General features: G+C 36.3%; 1 protein-coding gene and 1 long non-coding RNA gene across 3 annotated transcripts in view; one reads left to right on the top strand and one right to left on the bottom strand.

The window, feature by feature from the left end:
• Positions 1-20,016: 20,016 nt before the first annotated feature.
• Positions 20,017-21,376, bottom strand: LOC137072133 (uncharacterized). The gene is made up of 3 exons (XR_010904629.1): positions 21,241-21,376; positions 20,966-21,062; positions 20,017-20,139 (listed from the first exon to the last, which is right to left on the bottom strand). It is a non-coding gene; the product is annotated as an uncharacterized lncRNA (long non-coding RNA).
• Positions 21,377-22,440: 1,064 nt separating this feature from the next.
• Positions 22,441-24,929, top strand: part of gusb (glucuronidase, beta) — a 39,236-nt gene continuing 36,747 nt past the window's right edge. For both annotated transcript variants that reach the window (XM_067439690.1, XM_067439689.1), the window contains exons 1-2: positions 22,441-22,684; positions 23,612-23,797. In XM_067439690.1, coding sequence (XP_067295791.1) covers positions 22,481-22,684; positions 23,612-23,797 — 390 coding nt within the window. In that variant the 5' untranslated portion in view covers positions 22,441-22,480. The remainder of the gene's footprint in view (positions 22,685-23,611; positions 23,798-24,929) is intronic.

Here is a 24,929-nt window from a genome sequence, read left to right as displayed (position 1 = left end):
GCTCTTACAGGTTGTTGGCCTTGTCTGTTTCGTTGCTTCTATTACTCTCCCCTTTTTTGTAAGTCGCTTTGGATAAAAGCGTCTGCTAAATGATTAAATGTAAATGTAAAATGTATGTTTCAGTTTTTAAAAAAATCAAGATTAGTTTAGCTGGCATACACTTAATACATGTCTTATAAAATATTAAAAATATAAACGTCTGGGAGAAAGAGAAGAGTAAAGTTGTGAGAATATCAGATGTGTATCAGTGTATTGGATCTGTGCATTCGGCCTTAAAGTGACAGCAGCTTTGTAACTTATATACAAGTATATAAATGAGTTTAAGTTAGTCGTATGCTAGTACGTCAGATGGAGCATTTATATAACTATAATAAAATAATGCATTGGCATAAAAAAGGGAATTTACTTTTATACTTAAGTACTTTTGAAAACAAATACTTCTGTACTTTTACTTGAGTAAAAATCTTTTTTTACAATTTTCACTTGTAACGGAGTAATATTTGACCAGCAGTACTTTTACTTTTACTCAAGTAATAGAGTTGTGTACTTTGTCCACCTCTGAACACAATTGCTGGGTTAGTCCATATTTGACCCAACATTGGGTTGTTTTGTACTCAGAATTTTTTAGAGTGTAACTAATTCTGCCCAAAGATAAGCCATTTTCCCACATCAGCACTCAAACGATAACGGAGGGAGTTTCTGATCCTGCAGACGTGGCCGTTATTGCAGTCAAGAGTGTCAAATGATGGTGACTAAGTTTTAGGGAACTTGATAGGACACTTGTTTTCTGCAAGCTTTAGGGTTTTTTCCCCCGTTGGAGAAACGAGGACGCTCTTTCCGAGTCTATCTTGAGTTAATGACAGTAACTTTGTTGAAAGTGGTGGGTGATGATTATGTAACGCACACACACACACACACACACTTAATTAGCATACCTCTCTTTAATCACACGGCTTATTCATTATTCATCGCCGCAGCAGAATGAATTATTCAACAGTCACATTTCCGCACAGAGGAAGGAGAATGTGAGGGATTGCCAGAGTCTCTCCTGTCCTCGCTCGTCTCTAAATCACACAACAGCATCATTCTGTTTTTTATCCTCCTTTATACATCATTCTGTCTTTCTTTGATTGTAAACAAAGGTGTGTGGTGTGTGTGTGGGGGGGGGGGATGCATAAAAAATAATGCAATAATGATACTGGTTGATACTTTTTTCTAAGTGTTAAATATATTTCTAGACAATAGCATAAAATAATAATAACAATCTATTAAATATTCATCTCGAATATAAACCTTACATTTTATTGGACAAAAAATATTTAACATAATTAAATGATAAATCTGTGTCAGCCTTAAAACCTTTAATCCTACTGAACAAAACATAATACAATTATTAAATGTTAAAAATTAATATCAATCTTGAATATAATCATTAAATAGCATTAATAGCATAGCATTTAAAGGGACTTGTAATACAACAATTATAAACAAAAATATTAATTGATGTTAAATGTGTCAATCGTTATATCCGATTGGACAACAAATAGCAATAATTACAATGTTAAATATTAACGCCAATCTTAAATATTAAACTTGAATTGTACCAAAATATTTAAAATATATATTTAACTTTATATTAAATTATTATTATTATTATTATTATTATGTCTTAAATTTTTTATCTTAAACTTAAACAAAAAAAACTAAAATCCTAGTGGACAATTAAATAATTACATTTGTTAATATTAATGTCAATCTTAAATATTAACCATAAATACTTAAGCATAGCATATTTAATAATTCGTATTTTATATTAATAAACAAATAAAAATTAAAAATTCAATGTTACATATATCTCAATCTTAAACCTTACTAACAGACAAAAAAAATACAATTCAATGTTAAAAGTCAATCTTAAACAAAAATAAAATAATTAATTTGAAATATTAATGTCAATCTTGAATATAATCCTTAAATATTTAAGCATAGCATTTTAGAAAGTGTGTAATACAAAATAAATACATAATTAATAGACAAAAATAATGAAATGTTAAATGTCAATCTTAAATAAAAAAACTGAAATCCTACTGAACAAAAAAGTTATTAAATTATTAAATGTTAAATAATAATAATCTTGAATATAATTCTTACATATTTATAGAATGTCAGGAAACTTGTAATACAAAAATGTTTTTTAATTAAGTTAAATATATGCCTTATATGTCTTCAACTAAAAAAACCTATTAGGCCACAAGATTTTCAACAAGAAAATAATGAACATAATAAAATAATGTTAAATATTGGTAAATTCTAACAAACAAAGCTTTTTGGGCAAAACTGGTCCGTTACCAAACACTGCTTTACACAGCGTATCCCATAATCCTCTTCTCTGCTGCCAATCATCTGTTCAAAGGGAAGAAGAGAGCGTGAAGAGGCTGAAAATGCTGCACAGAACGTCTTCACAGAGCATCTCTCTTCTGCTTCGGTTTCACTCAATTAGTTCTGCTTTCCATCAACGCAGCCACATTTGCATAAGCCACCCACCCACCCACCCACACACACACACACACACACACACACACACACACACACAGATGGAGAGTTAATGAGATGGAGCTGGTAGGAGAGGACGCTCCTCGCTGTTTTAAAGCATCAGTGAAGGCACACTCTTAGAAAAAAAGAGTTCATCGCGGTTCTATATAGAACCGTTTTTTTACTCAACTCCAAAGAATCTTTTATACTAAAAAGGTTCTATAAATGACAAGAAAGAACCCTTTTTGTCACAAAGGTTCTTTAGGCTATTCATATATTACATTATTCTGCAACATTTTGTAGTTGTAATTGAATTATTGTTTATTAAACTGTTGTAGTAACTTAATATCACACTTTAATCATGCAGATTTTTGGAGGAGAAACACTGAAATGGCACTCTTCGTGTGATATTGATTAACTACATAAAACTAGATAAATATATGCATTTTCTAACCCCCACAGGCTGAATTTTGTGATCATTCACATGCAGGCATAAATGCATTTGAATACACTGAATAATGCAGTCAAATGTTTGTCAATAATATGAAATATTTAATCCGGAAAGGACAAAACAAATGATAATGAAAGAATGAACCCCTAAAAAGAACCTTTTCCTGGTTACAAAGAACCCATAAGGGTTCTTTTGATTGAACCCTTAAAAAGGCTTCCAAGGACCTTTTAGGTGTTCCAAATACGTAGCGCCGATAGAACCTTTTAGGGGTTCCAAATACGTAGCGCCAATAGAACCTTTTAGGGGTTCCAAATACGTAGCGCCGATAGAACCTTTTAGGGGTTCCAAATACGTAGCGCCGATAGAACCTTTTAGGGGTTCCAAATACGTAGCGCCGATAGAACCTTTTAACCACTTAAACTCCGAGGACACTGTACAGGGTCGGGAATGACATCGTCATGTATACTTTCCATTTTAAATGTCTGTGGAGGAGCTCTGACCTCATATGTGGGACCATTTGAAAGCTTAGAGACTCTACTTTCTGGAGATATGCATCCCTTTGGCATTTGTTTTACACACAGTAATGTATTTACGCTAAATTACTCTTATGTCATTTCCGCCTGGATTTGGCCGACCCAAATTGAAAAGCCTCCCATACACACATACAGTGGTCTAGGTTCAAAATGTTGGTGTCATTTAACAGGAAACCCTGTAAAGTTACATAAAACACTGCTAAAAGTGATAAACATGTAAGTATATGTTGTGTAAGTTGTTATAACCCCCCCAAAAAATTAGGCGCTTTTGGATTTTTTAAATATAAATTCACTTTTGAAAGTGTGTAACTCAGGCCCTGTGAGCTCTAGGACCCTGCAGACACTTTGGGCAGCTTCCAGAATATATAATTAATTTAATGACACTGGGATATTGCATTTATATCACTGTATATGGTGGTGGGAAGGGGGGTCATCCCTTCAGACCCATTTGAGTAAATCTGGCATACAACATGACACAGACAAACTTCTTTTGTCCACTATTTTCTGTAATTTAGTGGAAACAGCCCAAAATGTCTGCAGGGTCCTGGAGCACACAGGGCCTGAGTTACACACTTTCAAAAATGAATTTATGAAAAAAAAATCAAAAAGCGCCTACTTTTTTTGGGGGGGGGGGGTTATTACAGCTTAGACAACATATACTTACATGTTTATGACTTTTAGCAGTGTTTTATGTAACTTCAAAGGGTTTCCTGTAAAATGACACCAACATTTTGAACCTAGACCACTGTATGTGTGTATGGGAAGCTTTTCCATTTGGGTCGGACAAATCCAGGCGGAAATGACAAAAAATGGCCCTGAGTGTGAGAGGTTAAAGGTCCCGTTCTTCGCGTGTTTTCGAAGCTGTGATTATGTTTACAGTGTGCAATATAACATGAGTTCATGTTTCGTGTGTAAAAAAACAGTATTTTTCACACAATTGACTTATCTGTACAGCGCTGTTTCCTCTGTCCTAAAAACGGCCTGATGATTTCCTTGTTCTATGAAGTCCCTCCTTCAGAAACACGTAACGAGTTCTGATTGGGCAGCGCTTCCTGTGTTGTGATTGGACAGCAGCTTAGTGCACTTTGCCCGGAAAGGTCCCGCCTCTTACCATAAAGGGGCGATGCAAGCGCTGAATACGCACTCTTCTCCACATGAGAGAGCAACGAGACCACGCCCCCTATTTTGCATGTTCCTGTGGGCGGAGCTTTACTCGACAAACAGTTCTAGTGACGTCATTACAGCAGGAAGTGCAGCGCTGTAGTCCAAACCGGCCGCTCGCTGTAGGCTTTGAAAGGGAACTTCTGTTAAATAAAATATCTCGCTTGGCATTGAACTTTGAGCTTTATAATTTTACAGGTATTATTTATGCTCTGACAGCAACATTACACACTAACTAAAGTTTGAAAGATGGAATCGCGAAGAACGGGACCTTTAAGGTTCTATACAGAAGCTTTTTTCTAAGATGAGGAGCGACTCCAGCAGTTTCGTGCATTTCGAGCACATCTCTTTACGCCTGCACTGGATGATTTAAAGGGTTTGCTACTTATCCTACAATTTGCAACAACAAAAGAGTTTTACATCGCCCAGGGAAACATATTAATGCTCAGAGCCTGCTCTTTCACGGCTGAGAAGACTTAATTGAGTTCTCAGTTGATCAAATAAATCTCCTAAAATCCCTCAGGAGAAATAAACAAGTCACAACAAGTCAATAATATGAACGCAAGAAGTGACAAAATGCATACTGTTACTGGATCTTCATTACAATGCAAGTCCCTCTGGTTAAGTATCTGCCAAATGCATGCATGTAAATGCATACAGTAACAGTATAGGACTATACACTGATAGGGCATAACATTATGACCAGTGACAGGTGAAGTGAATAACACTGATTATCTCTTGATCACGGCTCTTGTTAGTGGGTAGGATATTTGAGCGGGTTTGACAAGAGCCAGATTGTGATGGGTAGATGGCCAGATCTCAATCTAATCAAGCATCTGTAGTATGTGGGAGCATCTGTCTTTTTTTTTCAGGAGGAACATCTGAAAAAGTGCCAATGCCATTTGCATTTTGTGTGGGTTTTCTTTTATGCCTTTGGCAGATGCTTTTATCTAAAGTGATTATTATTATTATTATTATTATTACCGTAGGTTCTTTAAAGTACCAGATTTTATATGGTTTTCAAGGCAGAAAATCATCCATCTTTTTTTAAATAGATATTTCAGGACCTGCATTTAACCTCGTCGAGCGCTGTGACATTGTGCAGATCGCTTTGGGAATCGCATCACTGAACCAACATTCATGTATTTGGGAATGGACTGGAATAGCTTTCTGCCTACATAATGGAAACTAATGGAATATTTCAATCATCCAGTCATCCCTCTACAACTGAAACATCAACACCGATGATGATGATGTCAAGGAGGAAAGTTCTTGTCGCTCAAACACAGTTTTATGTGGTGGCTCCATATGGAGGTTGTGTTTGTCATCCGTCATCCTGTTCTCATCATGAGCTCCATCTGCTCTGATGGGGCTGAAATGAGCCACAAAACCCACCAAGAGACAAATAAACTCTGGTTGCGGTCTCAGGTACATCACTGTGTGTGTGTGTGTGTGTGTGTGTGTGTGTGTGTGTGTGTGTGTGTGTGTGTGTGTGGCTACATCTTTCTGTACTCCATTCAAACTCAGAAATAAAGAAATGTTTGCAGATTTTATGGAATTTCAGTAAACACTTATTATTTTGTTCTATCTAGATAGAATGTCCGACAGACAGATAGATAGAACGATAGATGATAGAATGATAGATGGATAGAACAATAGATGGACAGAACGATACAACGATAATAGATAGATAGATAGATAGATAGATAGATAGATAGATAGATAGACAGACAGACAGACAGACAGACAGACAGACAGACAGACAGACAGACAGACAGACAGATAGATAGATAGATAGATAGATAGATAGATAGATAGATAGATAGATAGATAGATAGATAGATAGAACTATAAAACGATAGATGGATAGATGGATAGAACAATAGATGGACAGAACGATAAAACGATGATTGATAGATAGATAGATAGATAGATAGATAGATAGATAGATAGATAGATAGATAGATAGATAGATAGATAGATAGATAGATAGATAGATAGATAGATAGATAGAATAATAGATGGATAGAATGATAAAATGATAGATGATAGAAACGATAGAATGATAGATGGATAGAACAATAGATGGACAGAACGATAAAACGATAATAGATAGATAGATAGATAGATAGATAGATAGATAGATAGATAGATAGATAGATAGATAGATAGATAGATAGATAGATAGATAGATAGAACTATAAAACGATAGATGGATAGATGGATAGAATAATAGATGGATAGAATGATAGATGGATAGAACAATAGATGGACAGAACGATAAAATGATGATAGATAGATAGATAGATAGATAGATAGATAGATAGATAGATAGATAGATAGATAGATAGATAGATAGATAGATAGATAGATAGATAGATAGATAGATAGATAGATAGATAGAACTATAAAACGATAGATGGATAGATGGATAGAATAATAGATGGATAGAATGATAGATGGATAGAACAATAGATGGATAGATAGATAGATAGATATATAGATAGAATAATAGATGGATAGATAGATAGATAGAATAATAGATGGATAGAATGATAAAATGATAGAATGATAGATGGATAGAATGATAGATGATAGAATGATAGATGATAGAATGATAGATGGATAGAACAATAGATGGACAGAACGATAATAGATAGATAGATAGATAGATAGATAGATAGATAGATAGATAGATAGATAGATAGATAGATAGATAGATAGATAGATAGATAGATAGATAGAACTATAAAACGATAGATGGATAGAATGATAAAATGATAGATGATAGAAACGATAGAATAATAGATGGATAGAATGATAAAATGATAGATGATAGAAACGATAGAATGATAGATGGATAGAATGATAGATGATAGATGGATAGAACAATAGATGGACAGAACGATAAAACGATAATAGATAGATAGATAGATAGATAGATAGATAGATAGATAGATAGATAGATAGATAGATAGATAGATAGATAGATAGATAGATAGATAGATAGATAGATAGATAGATAGATAGATAGATAGATAGATAGATAGATAAGGGGCGGCAGTGGCTCAGTGGTTCATGTAGATTGTCTACAAACCGAAAGGTTGGTGGTTCGATCCCCAGTTCCACCTGACCAAGTGTCGAAGTGTCCATGAGCAAGACACCTAACCCCAGCTGCTCCTGACGAGCTGGATGGCGCCTTGCATGGCTGACATCGCCGTCGGTGTATGAATGGGTGAATGTGAGGCAAAAATGTAAAGCGCTTTGGATAAAAGCGCTATATAAATGCAGTCCATTTACCATTTAGATAGATAGATAGATAGATAGATAGATAGATAGATAGATAGATAGATAGATAGATAGATAGATAGATAGATAGATAGATAGATAGATAGATAGATAGAACTATAAAATGATAGATGGATAGAATGATAAAATGATAGATGATAGAAACGATAGAATGATAGATGGATAGAACGATAGATGATAGGCAAGGCAAGTTTATTTGTATAGCACATTTCATACCCAATGCCAATTCAAAGTGCTTTACATAGAAATTAATTAAAACAGTGATAACACATGCATGAGAAAAAAGAATACCTGTGTACAAATAAAAAATAAAAAACAAGGAGAGTTAAAACAGTTGTAGAGATAATTAAAAAAAATATATAAAATAAAATGGTCAGATCCACAATAATGGTCTGATATAAAAACAAACATTCTTCAGTTTACAGCCTACATACATGTGCCATCTTTATTAGAACACCTCTCATTCATTTCTTTCTCAAACACGTTCATAACATCCATTTTGATCACTATTCCCTGATTTGTACTCTTCTTGTTAAACCTATTTTCACTCATCATACCCTCCAGAGAACAATAGATAGAGGGAACAATAGAACGATAGATGGACAGAATGACAGAATGATAACAATAGATGGACAGAATGATAACGATAGATGGACAGAATGATAACGATAGATGGACAGAATGATAGATTGATAGAACCATAGAATAACAAAAGATAATAGAACGATGGATGATAGAATGATAGATGAATAGATGTATAGAATGATAGATGACAGAATATGGATGGAACAATAGATGATAGAAGTTTGCGCCATTGATTCTGTAATGTTCCTGTTTATTACTGTGAAGCTGCTTTGTAAATCTATATTGTACAAAACTGTTTTTGATTCCACAGGGTGTTTGAAGAGCGGCACCATTATTACCCAGGAACAAAGCCTTAGAGAATGAAGAGATGCCAGCCGTTGGCACAGCACAGGTGCCACTACTGGCCTTAAGAGATTGTTTCCTTCTGTCAGAGCTGCGCCTACACACACAATCTGCCGCCAGCTGGAGTCTCGCTGGGCAGCCTGGCGTTCACTCTCTCGGTGCTAGGATGTGGATCACTATGGCCGTTTTGAAACTGTCCAGGTTAAAGGGCTGGTTGCATGCAATTTCATTTTTTTTTTTTTTATTAGTTAGTGTGTAATGTCGCTGCTTGAGCATGAACAGTCTCTGCAGAGTTACAGCGCTGAAAGTTCACTGCAAACGGAGATATTGTCTTCTAAAGTTACATCAGTTTATTGCCTACAAAGATGGCCGGTTTGGACTACAACGAGCTTCTTCCTGGGTTGGTGACATCACAAACCCTCGCTAGTCTCCGCAGATGTGACTTCTGCCCGTAATGGGAACACTGAAAAACATTTGGAGTGACATTTACTTAAAAAAAGCTAGGCAACTTTTTCCACACAGAAAGTGCTTGTAATCTTTACTCCGGCTATTCTAAGTAATATTTACTTACTAGAACCACTTATTTATGTAAAATACACAAGTAAATTGCACTGGCAATACTCATCTATAGATTGTAACTTTCACTCAGATTACTATTGCATCCAATTACAAAACCCAAGTGAACATTGCTGATCTTTCTGAGTTTTGCAGGATGTACCCAGAATACATTGTGGCATGAAGCATGTCACCATTGTTGAGATTCTTAGGCTGAATCTTGATCTCTGTGTGTGAGAAAAGCTCGCAGGAGTTCAGAGTGCTTAGTGTACGTCTGTTATAAAACGTACTCAACTTTTCTGGTTAAAACCGTGCTGGATCTTTTCTAGAATTAACAAGGGTAACAGTATATTGCTCATACTCAGGTATAAGATCTGTGAATTAATCCACTACACAATGATCATATTCTGATCATCAAGCGGCAAAAAGCATCTGATCGTGTTTTCTCTGCTTTTCTTGCCACAGCAAACTCAGATAGAGCAGTGAGAGAAACACTAACATTAAAAAGTCACCAAACTGCCCAACTAAAGAAAACACTAATCGCCATAATGGTGACATAAAAATACTCTATTAATTCTCAATAAGAGCTCATGTAGCTTTAGCTGCCGTTATTGTGATTAAAACTCACGTTCAGTTTAAAGTCAAAACTTATTGAGAATAAGTCAGCCACAGAAAAGCAACATCCCAAAATGACCGTCTCTGCCACTACTGAACAAATGGGATCTTTTTGTAAAAAATAAATAAAAATAAAAATCTGTGCGCATTTTCAAATGCACTTTGCTTTTCAGATTAAAATGTACTTAATATTTTAGGTGAATGTGCTGTGACTATAAAACATTAAATATTATTTGTAAATATATGATCAAATGTACTCTTTTTTCTCAGTTAAAGGGTTAGTTCACCCAAAAATGAAAATTATTTCATTAATTACTTACCCTCATGTCGTTGGACACCTGTAACACCTTCGTTCATCTTCAGAACACAAATGAAGATATTTTTGTTGAAAGCTGAGAAAGGCTTCAGAAAGGCCTCCATTGGCATTCAGTACATTTCCACATGACCCACTCACAAGACCCATAAAGGCACTAAAAACGTCACTACAAAGTCCATCTCACTACAGTGGCTGTACAATAATTTTACAATGCGACAAAAATAGTTATTGTGCGCACAAAAATCAAAATAACGATATAATCCACCAAATTATTGACGTGAACTCGACGCATGTGCGAGAATATGACGCAGCTCCGCCGTTCGGATCATAGCGAATACATGACCCGGAAGAGGAGGAGTCGCTATCACGTGAGTTTACGTCCGAGACCTACACGGAAGACAATATCTTGGCAGATAAAGTCATCATTTTGATTTTTTTTGCGCACAAAAACTGTTCTCGCCGCTTGGTACAATTATTGTACAGCCACTGTAGTGAGATGGACTTTGTAAGGAAGTCTTTAGTGCCTTTATGGGTCTTGTGATTGGGTCATGTGGAAATGTACTGAATCCCAATGGAGGCCTTTCTGAAGCCTTTCTCAGCCATCAGCTTTCAACAAAAATATCTTCATTTGTGTTCTGAAGATGAACGAAGGTGTTACAGGTGTCCAACGACATGAGGGTGAGTAATTAATGAAATAATTTTCATTTTTGGGTGAAGTAACCCTTTAACTGAGAAAAAAAGAGTACATTTGATCATATATAACCTTTAAGTTAATAATAATAATAATAATAGATTTTATTTATAATGCACTTTTCATTCCGAAGAATCTCAAAGTGCAACAAAAGGGGGGGGGGGGGGGGGGGGTAACACAAAAAATAAAAAACAAGTAAAAATATAGAATACTACAAACAATCAACCAACACAGAAAACAGAACAGAAAGAGCTGATGGTGAACAGAAAACAGCTGATGGTGGAAGTCTCTGTTAGCTCCGCAGCACACTGTGGTCCACTCCATGTTTTAAATTTCTCCCAGCGGCAGTGTCCCGATGACATCGCCATCATGACATCAAGTTATTACATGAATAGACTGTGTACATTTTACTTAAGATATATAGTTCCAACTTAAACTTGATTTTACAATGTAATAATTACATGAATTAATGTAATAGATTTTACCATACCACAAAGTCATTTTTTTTTTTAGTGAAGGGGTGTGGCATTTCCATGACAACCTGTGCTTGGCACTTCAGCCAATAAAAATACAAGAAACTACATTTGGCCGTCTGACCAATCTAAGACCATTGTGTTTTTCGGAGGGATGGGCTTCATAGAAGCAGGAAGCAAACGAGCCGTTCAAACAAAGGACTGTGGAGACAGCGGTGTGGAATAAAGGGAGAATAGAAGAAAAATACGGCGCTTTAAAAAAAAGAAGAAGTATTAAGACATGTAATACTGCGCCCCATAAACACAACCAAGCCTAGAAAAAAAACACAGAACCACCCCTTTAACAAAACTGGGCAGGAGAAATGTAGGATGATCTGAAACATTTGCAGTGCCAGCGCTGGCTCCGTCTGACTCAAGTGTGCTGATGATCACAGTAAAGGAGCGAGTGATGCGTCAGCATGCTGGCACTGATGCCAGGACACTGGGGCTCAATGGGACACACAAAATCTCAAATGACTTCCTTCCCTTCATCAGTCAGCATTCACACATCGGACTGAGATGGAACGCAGCAAAACATGTTTGTTGGTTTGAAGTCAATAATAAAACCTTTATTATTAGAGCTGCTCATATTCACCGTCAGGACTCTTCTTACTTGGGTCATTAAACAAGCACCTAGCAATAACCAAGAGTACCCTAGCAACCAGCCAAAACACACTAGCTCAATAACAATCTAGATTAGAAATCATGTAGCAAACCACTCAAAATTCCTTATTGCAACCACATGGCTTAACAATATGACCACTGACAGGTGAAATCCATTACTCTGACCATCTCTTCATCATGGCTCCTGTTAGTGGGTGGGATATATTAGGCAGCAAGTGAACATTTTTCATCAAATTTTATGTGTTAGTAGCAGGAAAAATGGGCAAGCGTAAGGATTTGAGCGAGCTTGACAAGGGCCAAATTGTGACGGCTAGACGACTGGGTCAGAGCATCTCCAAAACTGCAGCTCTTGTGGGCTGTTCCCGGTCTGCAGTGGTCAGTATCTATCAAAAGTGCTCCAAGGAAGGAACAGTGGAGAACCGGCCACAGGGTCATGGGCGGCCAAGGCTCATTGATGCACGTGGGGAGCGAAGGCTGGCCCGTGTGGTCCGATCAAACAGACGAGCTACTGGAGCTCAAACTGCTCCAGAAGTTAATGCTGGTTCTGATAGAAAGCTGTCAGAATACACAGCGCATCGCAGTTTGTTGTGTATGGGGCAGCAGAGCCGCTGACCAGTCAGGGTACCCGTGCTGACCCCTGACCCCGCCGAAAGCACCAACAGTGGCATGTGAGCATCAGAACTGGACCCAAGAAAAATAACTGCTGTTTTGCTAGCATTAAGGTCTAAGAAATGGTTAGTCATCCATGTGCTAACCAAGCTGCAACCTCCCCCAGTTTCTGTTGAAATTAGGAAGTGACTTAAACTGCAATTTCTCGACTGGCCACTAGAGTAGAATCTCATTGAGCCCCATGTTAAAATGCCCAACTTTACAGCAGAAAAACATTTACAGCCTGGTACAAATTGTGGTTTTGGTCTATATGGCTAATTTTGCCTTTCATGACAACGGTGAAGGGGGTGAATTTTTTTATAACTCATTCATTTACATTATATAAAGCCTTAAAGTTCTGCATAATTAAGGGCGTGGCCACTTTGAGTGACAGGTGGATATCCATTCATCCGCTGTCTTTTAGACAATAGGTCACCTCAGCTGCGCTCACTTCCCGTTTATGATACACAAGCAGAATGAATGATCCAATATAAATGTCCTATATAAAGGCCCTAGTTTTCTTCTGAATTTCAAGACTTGTCCAAAACAGTTCAAACAGAGCAAATATTTAAGACAACATCCCATTTATTTTTATATATTTCTAGTTTGAATTAATAAAGTTTACACTAGCAGTGAGTACAAGGACTTTATAAGAACCTTCTGTATTTTTCTGTGACTCAGACACAACTGAGTGTCTGAGATTTGATGACGGACATCAAGAACCATTACGCTGTATCAGACAGAATGCTGTCGCAAGCATCCCTCATTACATCAATCCACAAATACACACACACACACACACACACCCTGTCATACTGCATCGGTCAAATCTGAGGAAGATCTAAGTGATTAAGGCCAGAAGAAGCAGCACGTCATCACAGGGATCAGACATATCAGAGGTCGTTCACACGCAACACAGTTTTCCATTCCACTGCGCTACTTTTCTACTGATCTTCAATGTAAACACTTGCTAAACGGACGTCTTTAACCGTTGCGCGTTATTGCAGCATCTCGCGCATGACACATAGGGCTACGCGATTTATCCAAACACCGAAAATCCGATATGGCTTAGTGCGATTATGAAATCGCAAAGACCGATTTATTTAGATTTTTAAATAAATAAACATATGCACTAGGGATGTCCCGATCCGATCACGTGATTTCAGACTCGATCGGAATCGGACGTTACATCCCGATCAGGACTCAGATATATATGTTCTGGGGTGAGAGACAAAGTGAGCACTTGCACCGCGGTTCATCTCACATCTGATGACGCAATAATATAGGTTGTAACTTGATAATAATGCTTTATGTGGGCGGCTATGTTGTAGATGGATACACGTGCTGGCTCAGTGATACATTACAACAGCGCTAATAAAAGAAAACCGTGGGCAAAACGGTCTATCTGTGTAAACTTTGTTCAATTCATGCGAGTGCTGCCGTATTGTCATTGAATATGAGCAGTCATTTTCACTGTCATGTGTAGAGAAGACGCGAATGAGAGCGCGCGCGCTGATCTGTCTCTGTGCATCATCCGAAAGCGCGCACTCGTCGCACAGCGCGCAAATATTGAGTTCTCTTTCAAGTCTTGTGGTTAAACGGACCAACTCACACAAGAAGTATGTCAACATGTCCATCTTGATGAGTATCCAAGCAGACATATAGTCTGAATATGCTTTAAGAGGACTTTATGCAGCCGAGAAAGACGACGAGAGCCTTCCATTCGGGCTTAAAGGGGCAGTAGCCGCGCTGTCTGTTTAATGTCAAAGAAAAGATAAGGAATCAAATCACCCACTGCTCTTGATTGAATAGCTTTTGTAAGGATTAGCCTTTAATTTAAACAGTTAAATATGCATTTTACATTTGATTAGCCTACTTTATTCAATTTCTCTACCTAAAAACTAATGTTACACCTATAAAAACCTGAAAAGCATTGTTAATTACACTTCAGTCAAATTACACTTCAAATATTTTTTCTCCACTGAGGCACTAACAGACTTTTTCCGGGATTATTGGAAGCAGATTATTTAATTTAATTTCCATAACTGTTTATTTCACACCAACATAATTAATTGTTCTGCATCTGCAACTCCAGTCCAGGAATTTTTTAATTTTAATGTTGCACTAAAATCCAAAAGTGAAGAATTTGTTATTTATTACTTGATTGTTCAAGCTACCTCACAGAAGTGCTCTGTTTGTTAGAGTTGTTGAGTGTTAAAATAAGGTGAATAAAATAAAAAATAAGGAACATCCTGGTTTGTTTTTTCGCTCTTCTTTATTCTTTTTTTAATGTATTATAGAAGTATCGGATCGGGACTCGGTATCGGCAGATACTCAAAATCAAATGACTCGGACTCAGACTCGAAGGCAAAAAAACCTGATCGGGACATCCCTAATATGCACCCCATGTTAGTGAAGAGCAGCTCTGTGATCAGTAAACGCTGCTCCCTCTCTGAAAGCACTGCGAGTTTGAGTCGCTCATAATGTGCATTTGAAAAAGCAGCACACATCAAACTTGTAATGTGAAGCATTCATAAACCTTTTGTCAAACAAAGCTCAAGATTTAATAACATGTTTTCACTACAAACTCAAAAGCTGTCTATTAGCATTGCATTATAGATATACTTTGTTATGACAAACCCAGAGAAGGCTTGAAGAACTCGAATACACCATATATTGTTGCAGTCAGGTGTGTATCGTCTTCATGTTTAAATCACCCAAAGCATTTCTATTAGGGCTGCACGATTAATCGAAATTAAACCGTGATTTGTCAATGGCTGCATTTTATTAATGCGCAGCTTTGTCAGTGCAGTATCTGAAAGCCAGAGCGCAATAAATCTGAATAAACCGCAGAAGTACAATACGCATGTCATTTCAGGAAATCCCTGTGAGCATCATTCTATCACTGTAGCTGAATAAACCGAAGATTGAAACACTTTGATTAAACATGAAATGAAACATAAAAAACATATATCATGAACTATATTTTAAAAAAAAATCATAAATCACAAAAAGGCAAATTGGTTTAAACGTGATTTCATGTTAAAGGGGTACTTCAGCGCTGGGAAGATGAATCTGTATTTAAACTGGGTCATCAATGCAGTAGAAATGTGAAATTATTTTTGAATTTGGTGCCTTCTAGACTGAGAAAAGACAGAAAATGTATTTTTGTCTCATGGGGATGAAAGACTACAATTCCCAGAATGCTTCGCTGCCCTGTGAGGCCATTCCCAACGCCACCGCTACTGGATTACTGTGACTAAGTTGGAGAAGACACTACAATTAAAAACTGAACGTGTGTGTTCAATATAATGAGTGAGTCGCCGCGCGAGTATCACAGCACTAACGCTGCAGGAGTCAGATTACATTTAAAGTCATAAATGAGCTGATGAGCTCTCGTGATGAGCTGAGGTAATCGCGACTACACTCGCGGCATACATTCACACCGTGAGTTCAGTCCGGCACGTTTCAGTTCATGCCTTTGCAAGCTTAACTTTCATAGAAATTAATTTGAGAAGTTAAAAGACTTACATTTCTCACCATAGCTCTGTTTAAATGTGTGCCTGTAGCTGCGAGCTGAGCTGTGAGTGTGATCTCCATCCCCCATGTGCGGGTTAAAAACATGAGGAAATGGCTCCCTCTGCTGGCTGTAGTCTTCAGCCTTTGGCCAAACTTCCCTCCTAAGATGCAAATATCGTCAATTTGCATCATAGGAGGAGTTTTTCCAGAAATAAAATGCATAAATCTCTTGTCTCAGGGAGATATGAGGGGGAAAAGCTCAATCATTTGAATATACTCCAGGGTTTCTACTGATACAAAGCCATATGCTAATCGCTGAAGCAACTCTTTAATTATAGGGGTGTAACGATACACTCGCGCCACGATTCAATATAAATCGCGATACTGAACTCACAATATTTGAACACAAAATGTATTGATTTTTTGTCGCTGAAACTCTGTATTACGTAATTTTTTTTCTATAACGCATTTCAATGCTGGCGACATTCTCTCCCAGTGCTCGCTATGTGCTGCCTTTCCCGATACTAATGCTCTATACATAAGAATAAACTATCTCAAATGCTTTGAATAATCATACTACTAAAACGTGATCAGGGGGCTCATTTATAACCGTTGCGTACACACAAAACAGTATATACATTTATATGATCATCCATGTGTTTTTCTTCAGTGTACAGGAGGGGTTTTTTTTTTTTTTTGAAGAGGCAAATGTTTTATATTAAAGACATGAACTTTGACAGGTTTTTATTTTACATATCTCCTAAGAAAAATTAAGAAATTACTATCAGATTTTTAATCATAATAATAATATTTTATAATAAATCCTTAGACATTTCTAATTATTTATATTATTAATAATAATAATTAGTATTACATTCTTAAATCCTTTATTTGTAATAATGAAAGTGTTATTTTAATAGTAATATTTCTTATTTTGTTTAATATTTGTATTTATCAATAATAATCATCATAATTATTATTAGTCATAATATACAAGCACAAAATGTTGGGACAAATTGTGCAGCCCTACAAACAAGCACAATAAACCGGATGATATATTTATTTTTATAAACATTTTTAGATATTTTCCATTTGTTAAAAACAAATTTCTAGAGCTTTTTTTAGTTACAATGACCTGCGTCTCCCATTTTTAACAGCAAAAATGTGTTCTGTGTGAAGCGGCCCAGACTCGCAGCGGGAGGTCGACAGACGGAAGAGAAGAGCTTTAGGATCTTCCTAGAAGGATGTGTAGAAATCTGAAGGAAACGGATCGCTCTTCCTGGTCTAATAAACATCAAGGCGGAAGATGTGATAAGAAACACACGTTTACACAAAATAAAGTCTAACAATGCCGAAAAACAGGGCAGTGCAGAAACGCAGATGACTGGACAAAACTGTTATTTATCCAGCCTATGTTTATACACACATTGCAAACTTTTAAAAAACACATTGATCATGTGTTTACCTCAAACTCCATAACATCCCTTGGGCCAAATCCTGATCAAATAGAATTTGAATTGGAGTCTAAACCTCTCCGTGTTTCTTTCTAACAATGCGATATCGCAGCTATTATTATAGAACAGATCTGAGCAGTCAAAACAAGGTCTATCAAAGTAAATAAATATGTTATATGGGATAATAAAATATCACCAAAACACTGAAGGCCAATTGAACTGCTATTTTATAGCAGATAATAAAATCTCTGACAGGAGTTCAAAAGTCACCTGAAAAAATCAATGCTCATGTAAGACCTGGTGTAAATTTAGACATTGCAAACATCTCTTCTGGGTTTATAGGATCGACTGAAACCTTGAAAAACAATATTGATATGTGCCTGATGGACAAAGATAATATCTGATGCTTAATCTTCAATAAAACCACCAACATGGATTAAATAAATCAATTTCACTTGAATTGTGGAAGTAGAAATACAGCAATTTATGTCTGATTATGAGGAATGGCTTTTTCTCGTTTGTAAGTGAAGTGTTCTGCTAAATGAATAAATGGAAAAGTGTAAATAAAATAAACTCTTGACTATGAAAAGGTCAGTCTATAATAAAGTAAAATCAAATGTATAATCTCACATGACATAAGCCTGACTGACCTTGTGCTTTTCACCATTAACCGAATGTTTTTAGGCAAAAGCGTGATGGTCAGAACTTTTAAACTTTCCAACAGCAAAAGCCCAAGTAATTTCTCCCCGCAGACCAGACTGAAGACTGAAGAGTGAGTGTTTTCAGCTCTCAGAGACGGTCTCAGTCTTAAAGGGGTGATGAATTGAGAAATCAACTTTCCCTTGAGCCTTTGATAAAAGGTCATGGTAATAAAAGAATATCCTGTAAGTTTCAGAGCTGAAAACTTCCTTGTTAGTCAAAGAAAAGCTTTTATAGACACCAGGCCCAGAAAACGAGGCTCTCAAATCAATGACGTATTAGAAGAGAGAAACTCCCCCTCTACAGATAAATGTGTATGCCTGGTTCTGTAGCCCCGCCCACTGACTCGTGCAGCTCAAACATGTAATGTTATTATGGGCCAGGGCTCGCAAAGCCCAATGTCCCGGGGCTGTGTTTTCCAGACGGGCTACCAAAACGTAAGCCCGTCGGCAGGCCGGTGAATCTTAAATAGTGAAATAACATTCCTTTCTTGATCTGCGCTGTTCACTTTCTTGACTTGACTTGAAGGGCGCACGCACGTGTGTGTGTGTGTGTGTGTGTGTGTGTACGCGCTGTTTGTGCTTATATCCCCAGATCAGGCGGGCCAAGCAATACAAAAATAATATTCCATTCAATCGCGGGTGGATGAGAAATAAATCATTGTGTTTGTTTGATAAAGAAGATCTATCCATCCATCCATCCATCCATCCATCCATCCATCTATCTATCTATCTATCTATCTATCCATCCGTCCGTCCATCCATCCATCCGTCCATCCGTCCGTCCATCCATCCATCCATCCATCCATCCATCCATCCATCCATCCATCCATCCATCGTTCTGTCCGTCCATCCATCCATCCATCCATCCATCCATCCATCCATCTATCTATGTATCTATCTATCTATCTATCTATCTATCTATCTATCTATCTATCTATCTATCTATCTATCTATCTATCTATCTATGTATCTATCTATCTATCTATCTATCTATCTATCTATCTATTGTTCTGTCCATCCATCCATCCATCCATCCATCCTTCCTTCCATCTTTCCATCTATCTATCTATCTATCTATCTATCTATCTATCTATCTATCTATCTATCTATCTATCTATCTATCTATCTATCTATCTATCTATCTATCTATTGTTCTGTCCGTCCATTCATCCATCCATCCATCCATTCTCCATCATTCAATCTATCAGATTGTCATCCATCCATTCATCGTCACAAATAAAACCAAACACCAGGGTGGAGTGTTTGTCATGACTATCATATAATGTGTTATGGTATGTGTAGCATCACTGGGCAAAAATGTTGGAAATTGACCCCTGACAATGAGAAAGACTCCAGAGAACCATCGGCTGTTTTTACAAGAGCACATCTGGGAAAAGACTCAGACAGGAAATTAAAGTTGTACTTGTCTATGATTTTAATTGTTTACTCAGAATATTTCAGAAGATGTGACCTCACTGAAGTGATTGTGTGTCGTGCCTGAGGGAGACGCTGCCATTCCTCTGACATCACCACAGAGGGCGCTCTACTCTCACTCATATACAGCATCTGGTTCAGCAGGTGCCTACAGAAACTGGAAGAATTTAACTGAAAGATTTTTTTCCAGTAAAATAAATTAGCTCTAAACTTAGGAAATGAATCATACTTTAAAGTTGATCACATTTGGAATAAAAAATAGTCTGACGCGGTCCGTGTCCTGGTAAAAATTGCTTATTTTTCTGGATTTAAACATTCTTGGAAACATCTGAGATAATGCAAGTACACAAGTCAAGAAAATATATAAAACTGTTCATGTGTTTCGGATATTTAAATCCAAAAATCGTACATATTGCACCTTTAATTAATTTGAATACATTTTTAAAAAGTTGTATTACTTACTTTTTATTTTGCATCTGTTTTTTAAGCACTTTGAACTACCATTTTGTATTAAAATGTGCTATATAAATAAACTTGCCAAACTGCATTTTTAAATATTTTTACTCTGCTTCAAAACACTAAGGCCTACTACAGTGGCCATCAAAAAGCTACTCACAACACACTTGAGTAGTTCAATGAAAACAGAAAGCAAAGCGCCTAAAAAAAGAAAAATACGTACTTTTAGACATTATTTGATTTCATATTTCCTAATATTTATATGCCTACCTTCAATTAGGCTATCGTCCAATTTTGACACTGCCTTATTTGCTTCTTCAGAAAAACACCCCTGAACTGAACTGTAGGTTATAATACACTTTTCACAGTCTCCCATGAAATAAAATGTACTGTGCATTATTCCTTTGCACGTTGATTTGCACACTGTTCCCTATACGTTAGCGTAGAACTAGGCCTATAATTGCGGGTCGCCCACTTATGGCCGCCGCCATGTTGCGTTCACCCGAACAAATTTAAAATAAACTTACCTCAAACTCTGGCTGGCATTTTAGAGATATCTTCACCTGTACACCTGAGGTAACATCACAGAGTTCCTACAGAGCTGATGGGGGCACTAGATGGCGACTACAACAAAAGCGCAAAACACCAAATCAGCTTTTAATAGGTTAAGAATAATGTAAACAATATTCCTAATCGAATTACTTTGAAATTTGACATTTTTAACGGGAGTTTGCCACACTATACAGTATGAGGCAGGTGTAAGGTGATCTTTTAAGGATGATTTCTGCGTCCATGAGCTCACCTGTGAGACAATTACCGTAAGTCAGAATTGTTAGTTTCATTATGTGCATAATTTTCTGTAGCCATTGAATCCATTAGGAATCCTCATTCTGCGTGCAGGTATGCAAATAATATAGCCTAAATGCTTTGGCAGTGTCAAAGTTAGCAAACAGACTGCAAATTAAGCGTCGCTTAATAAGCAAATCTAGTCTATAAGTAATATGATGTCTCCCCCTTGTGGTAAACATGACACCTGCACCTTTGTGTTTTATATTTTAGTCATTCATTATAATAAATATTTTTATTATTCTATTAAACAGGCCCCTGGAAAAGTTTCACAGTAGTAGAAGTCGTCATAGTTGGGTAAACTGTTTTTTTTTGGTATTTCCATTTGCTCAAATAAGAAAAGAAAAGCTCCACAATAGTGTTTTCACAACTTTCAAAAAGAGGAAAACAAAGAGAGATTGATAACGGCAGTCAAAAGAAAGATATCAACTTTACCGTCACCCACAGCCGCTGTAGTTTCTTGAAATTTGATACAAAGGTAAGATAATAGGCCTACAAAGTATAGTTTAGTGAACATACTTTTTTTATAAAGGAAAATATACATTTTAACTAATAGCAGATGCAGAGGTCCTGTACTCGCTACATAAGCCTTTGCAGGATTTACGATGTAAATGACCGCTAAAAGAAAAAAAGAAAAAGAAAAAAACGTGCCATCAGTGTGTCATAGCCTATAGTAAAATCATCTAAAAGAAGACAAACAAAAAATGCATGTTATAGTAATATAAAATATTAAGTTTTTTTTTTTTTTTTTTGATCAAATGTTTTACTGCAGTAGAGGAGCGTGCCGTCGCTGGTAACTAGTTTCTTGAAATTTGATCAAGGTAATACAAACATATAACAGCTGGATTTATGATGTTGACTGTTAAACGCGTCATCACTCTATTTCATATACGTATAGTAAAATCATATAAATATAAGACAAATAGTGTAAACAAAAAAACGCATGTTAAAGCAATATCAAATATTACGTTTAAAAAAATTAAACTTTTTTTTAATTGTCTTAATTGTTCTGCACTTTATTCTACCAACGAGAGATTTTGTAAATTGTGTTTTGTGAAGTATTGTAATGTTATTCTAATAAAAAAATAAAATAAAAAAAAGTTTATTGCAGTCGAGGAAGCGTGTGACGTACGATGACGTCGCGCGCGCTGCGGAAGTGGAGTGAACGGTGTAAACAGACCGTTGGCCAGTGCGTGATGATGGGCTCAACGGGAGATGTTCTTGCGGTGAAATATGTGTTACTGGCCGCTTTCTGCAGCGTGTGTCAGTCGCTCTTTCCCGCAGACTCTCCCACCAGAGAAGTGAAAGATGTGAGCGGCCTGTGGAGGTTCCGAGCGGATCTTTCTCCGGACCGGAACCGCGGCTTTGTGCAGGAGTGGTACAAGAGTCCGCTCGCGGAGGTCACGTGAGATCTGACGCAGCACAGCTGAAAGTTTAGAGAAACGGCTTATAATTTGCAATTTAGTACAAATTATATTTTTAACACAATAATCTGAGTGAAAAGTCGAATTTGAGATGTTTTAAATAGCTTCACAATTGAAAATTGTGCATTAATAATTTTATTATAAATGTTTTAGTTTTAATTTTACATTATATAACATCGTTTTAAATAAAACTAAATCTCTGGACCCCACTGTACTATCAGTACATAAAAAAATGATACGGAGATGCAGGGGTTTCAATTCAAAAATCCTAAAATGTTTATGTTTAAAGAAAGCCCCAAAACAAATATGTATAAAATGTTATTTGTAATGTTATTTTCTGCTATGTTATAACTGTTATATATTAACTCACTATAGTACTGAAATTTTAGGGTTGTGTGTCATATTTTTTATTTATTTACTTAAATGATTCATAATTGTAATCTTTTTTTCTTCAAATACAAATTGTGCATTATTCATTTAATGTCATTGTTTTAATTTTTATTAAAAAAGTGTAAAATATTATTTAGAAATTATTTAGTTTCTATTATGTTTCATCTATTAATTTTGTTTTCTAATTAATATATAATATACAGTATTATTTAGTTACTAAAATTGGTTATAATTCATTTATTAAATCTTTTTTATTTTATTTTATATATTAACAAAATTATTTAATTATTAGTAATTTAGTTAGTTTAATCTAGCTTTATAAAAATAAAAGTAATAATTAATATTTATTAAAGTTTATTAGTTAACAAGGGTACCAAATGGTTTGAACTTCATTTTATTAGAGGCTTTTGTCCAAGTATTAAATGTAGTCAGCTAAATATTGCATATGAAGCATGAAATCATGCATATTTTGCATTCTAAGTGTTAATATCTTTGATTGTGTTTTTATTTCAGACGGGTCCAGTGATTGACATGCCGGTGCCGTCCAGCTACAATGACATCACACAAGATGCCAAAATCAGGGATTTCATTGGCTGGGTGTGGTATGAGAGGGAGATGTGGGTGCCCGCGCGCTGGATCCAGGACCAGGCAACACGGATCGTGCTCCGAGTTGGAAGTGCACACTATTATTCTGTGCTTGTAAGTACATGTGAAGCCCATTAGAGATTTGTTTCTCTGTAATTTATGATGCATACACTTTCCAGATTAATATCTCATTTGTCTCATTTTGTAATCTGGTGCAAGTGTCACATTGTCTATAGCCCTATTTGGACGGTAGTTGTTTCTTGTGGGGCCATAAGGTATTTTCATCATTTACAGGGGCTAGTCTGTGATTTTATTGCCGTCCGTTTTTTCTCTCCCACCACCTGCTTAAAAATCCCAGGCCGTATGACAGACTGTTTTTAGACAAACGCCAAGGTCGTGTGGTGATTTAATTGCCGTCCAAATCCACATCTCTGAGTTTTCAAGAAGAGATTGCTTCAAAATTAACTGTTCATATCCTTTTTGACCCCTGCAGAGCACCGTATCATTGCACTTCGCTATATTTGGATGCATTTTAAAGATCTAGCCTAAACTTTTATTACTGAAATGCTGGAAAGTATTTAAAAGAATAACCTTTCATCACTGCTCAAAAGAGAAAGAAAAACATTTGAAATGGGCCGTTATTACAGCAGTAATTAATGTTAAATATTTGCAGCATTGTATTAACTTATTTCCGCTCATTTCCACATTTTTAAAATGACATCTTCCTTTTTTTAAACATAAATAATTAATACTTTTCTATTATTAAATTGAATATGATTTTATTCTTATTTTTCTAAGCATAGGACATTTTTACTAAACTAAACTCGCTTCTCCTCCGGGAAACAATCACCATCCAAATGCACAAGTTTTATCAATGAGGTGACATACAAATTTATTTTTATGGACGTCCACATGAGAAAAAAATTGACCTATCGGTAAGCCCCACCCCCCTTAGTTAATGTTGCTAACTCGGACAAACAAACAGATTTGCTATGTCTTACAACGACAGCTGTCAGTGTGAATACCTCATCCCAAGATGTTTTTGGACACAAAATGTAGAATATACCCTCGTCTGAATGATGACCAAACTTTACTGATGGTTTATAAAGTTTATAACATCATTTCTCACTCCAAAAAAAATCATTTTAAGAGCTGAACAAACAAAGCGTACGCATTAAAGTCTCATTCATTCATGTCTCATTCATTCATGAAAGCTCTCCCTTTCACTACCCGTGAACTATAATAC

Source organism: Pseudorasbora parva, chromosome 3 (assembly GCF_024679245.1).
Source record: "Pseudorasbora parva isolate DD20220531a chromosome 3, ASM2467924v1, whole genome shotgun sequence".
Lineage (NCBI taxonomy): Eukaryota > Metazoa > Chordata > Actinopteri > Cypriniformes > Gobionidae > Pseudorasbora > Pseudorasbora parva.
The sequence above is the reverse complement of the archived record's forward strand: the minus strand, read 5'-3'. Positions and strand labels throughout refer to the sequence as shown.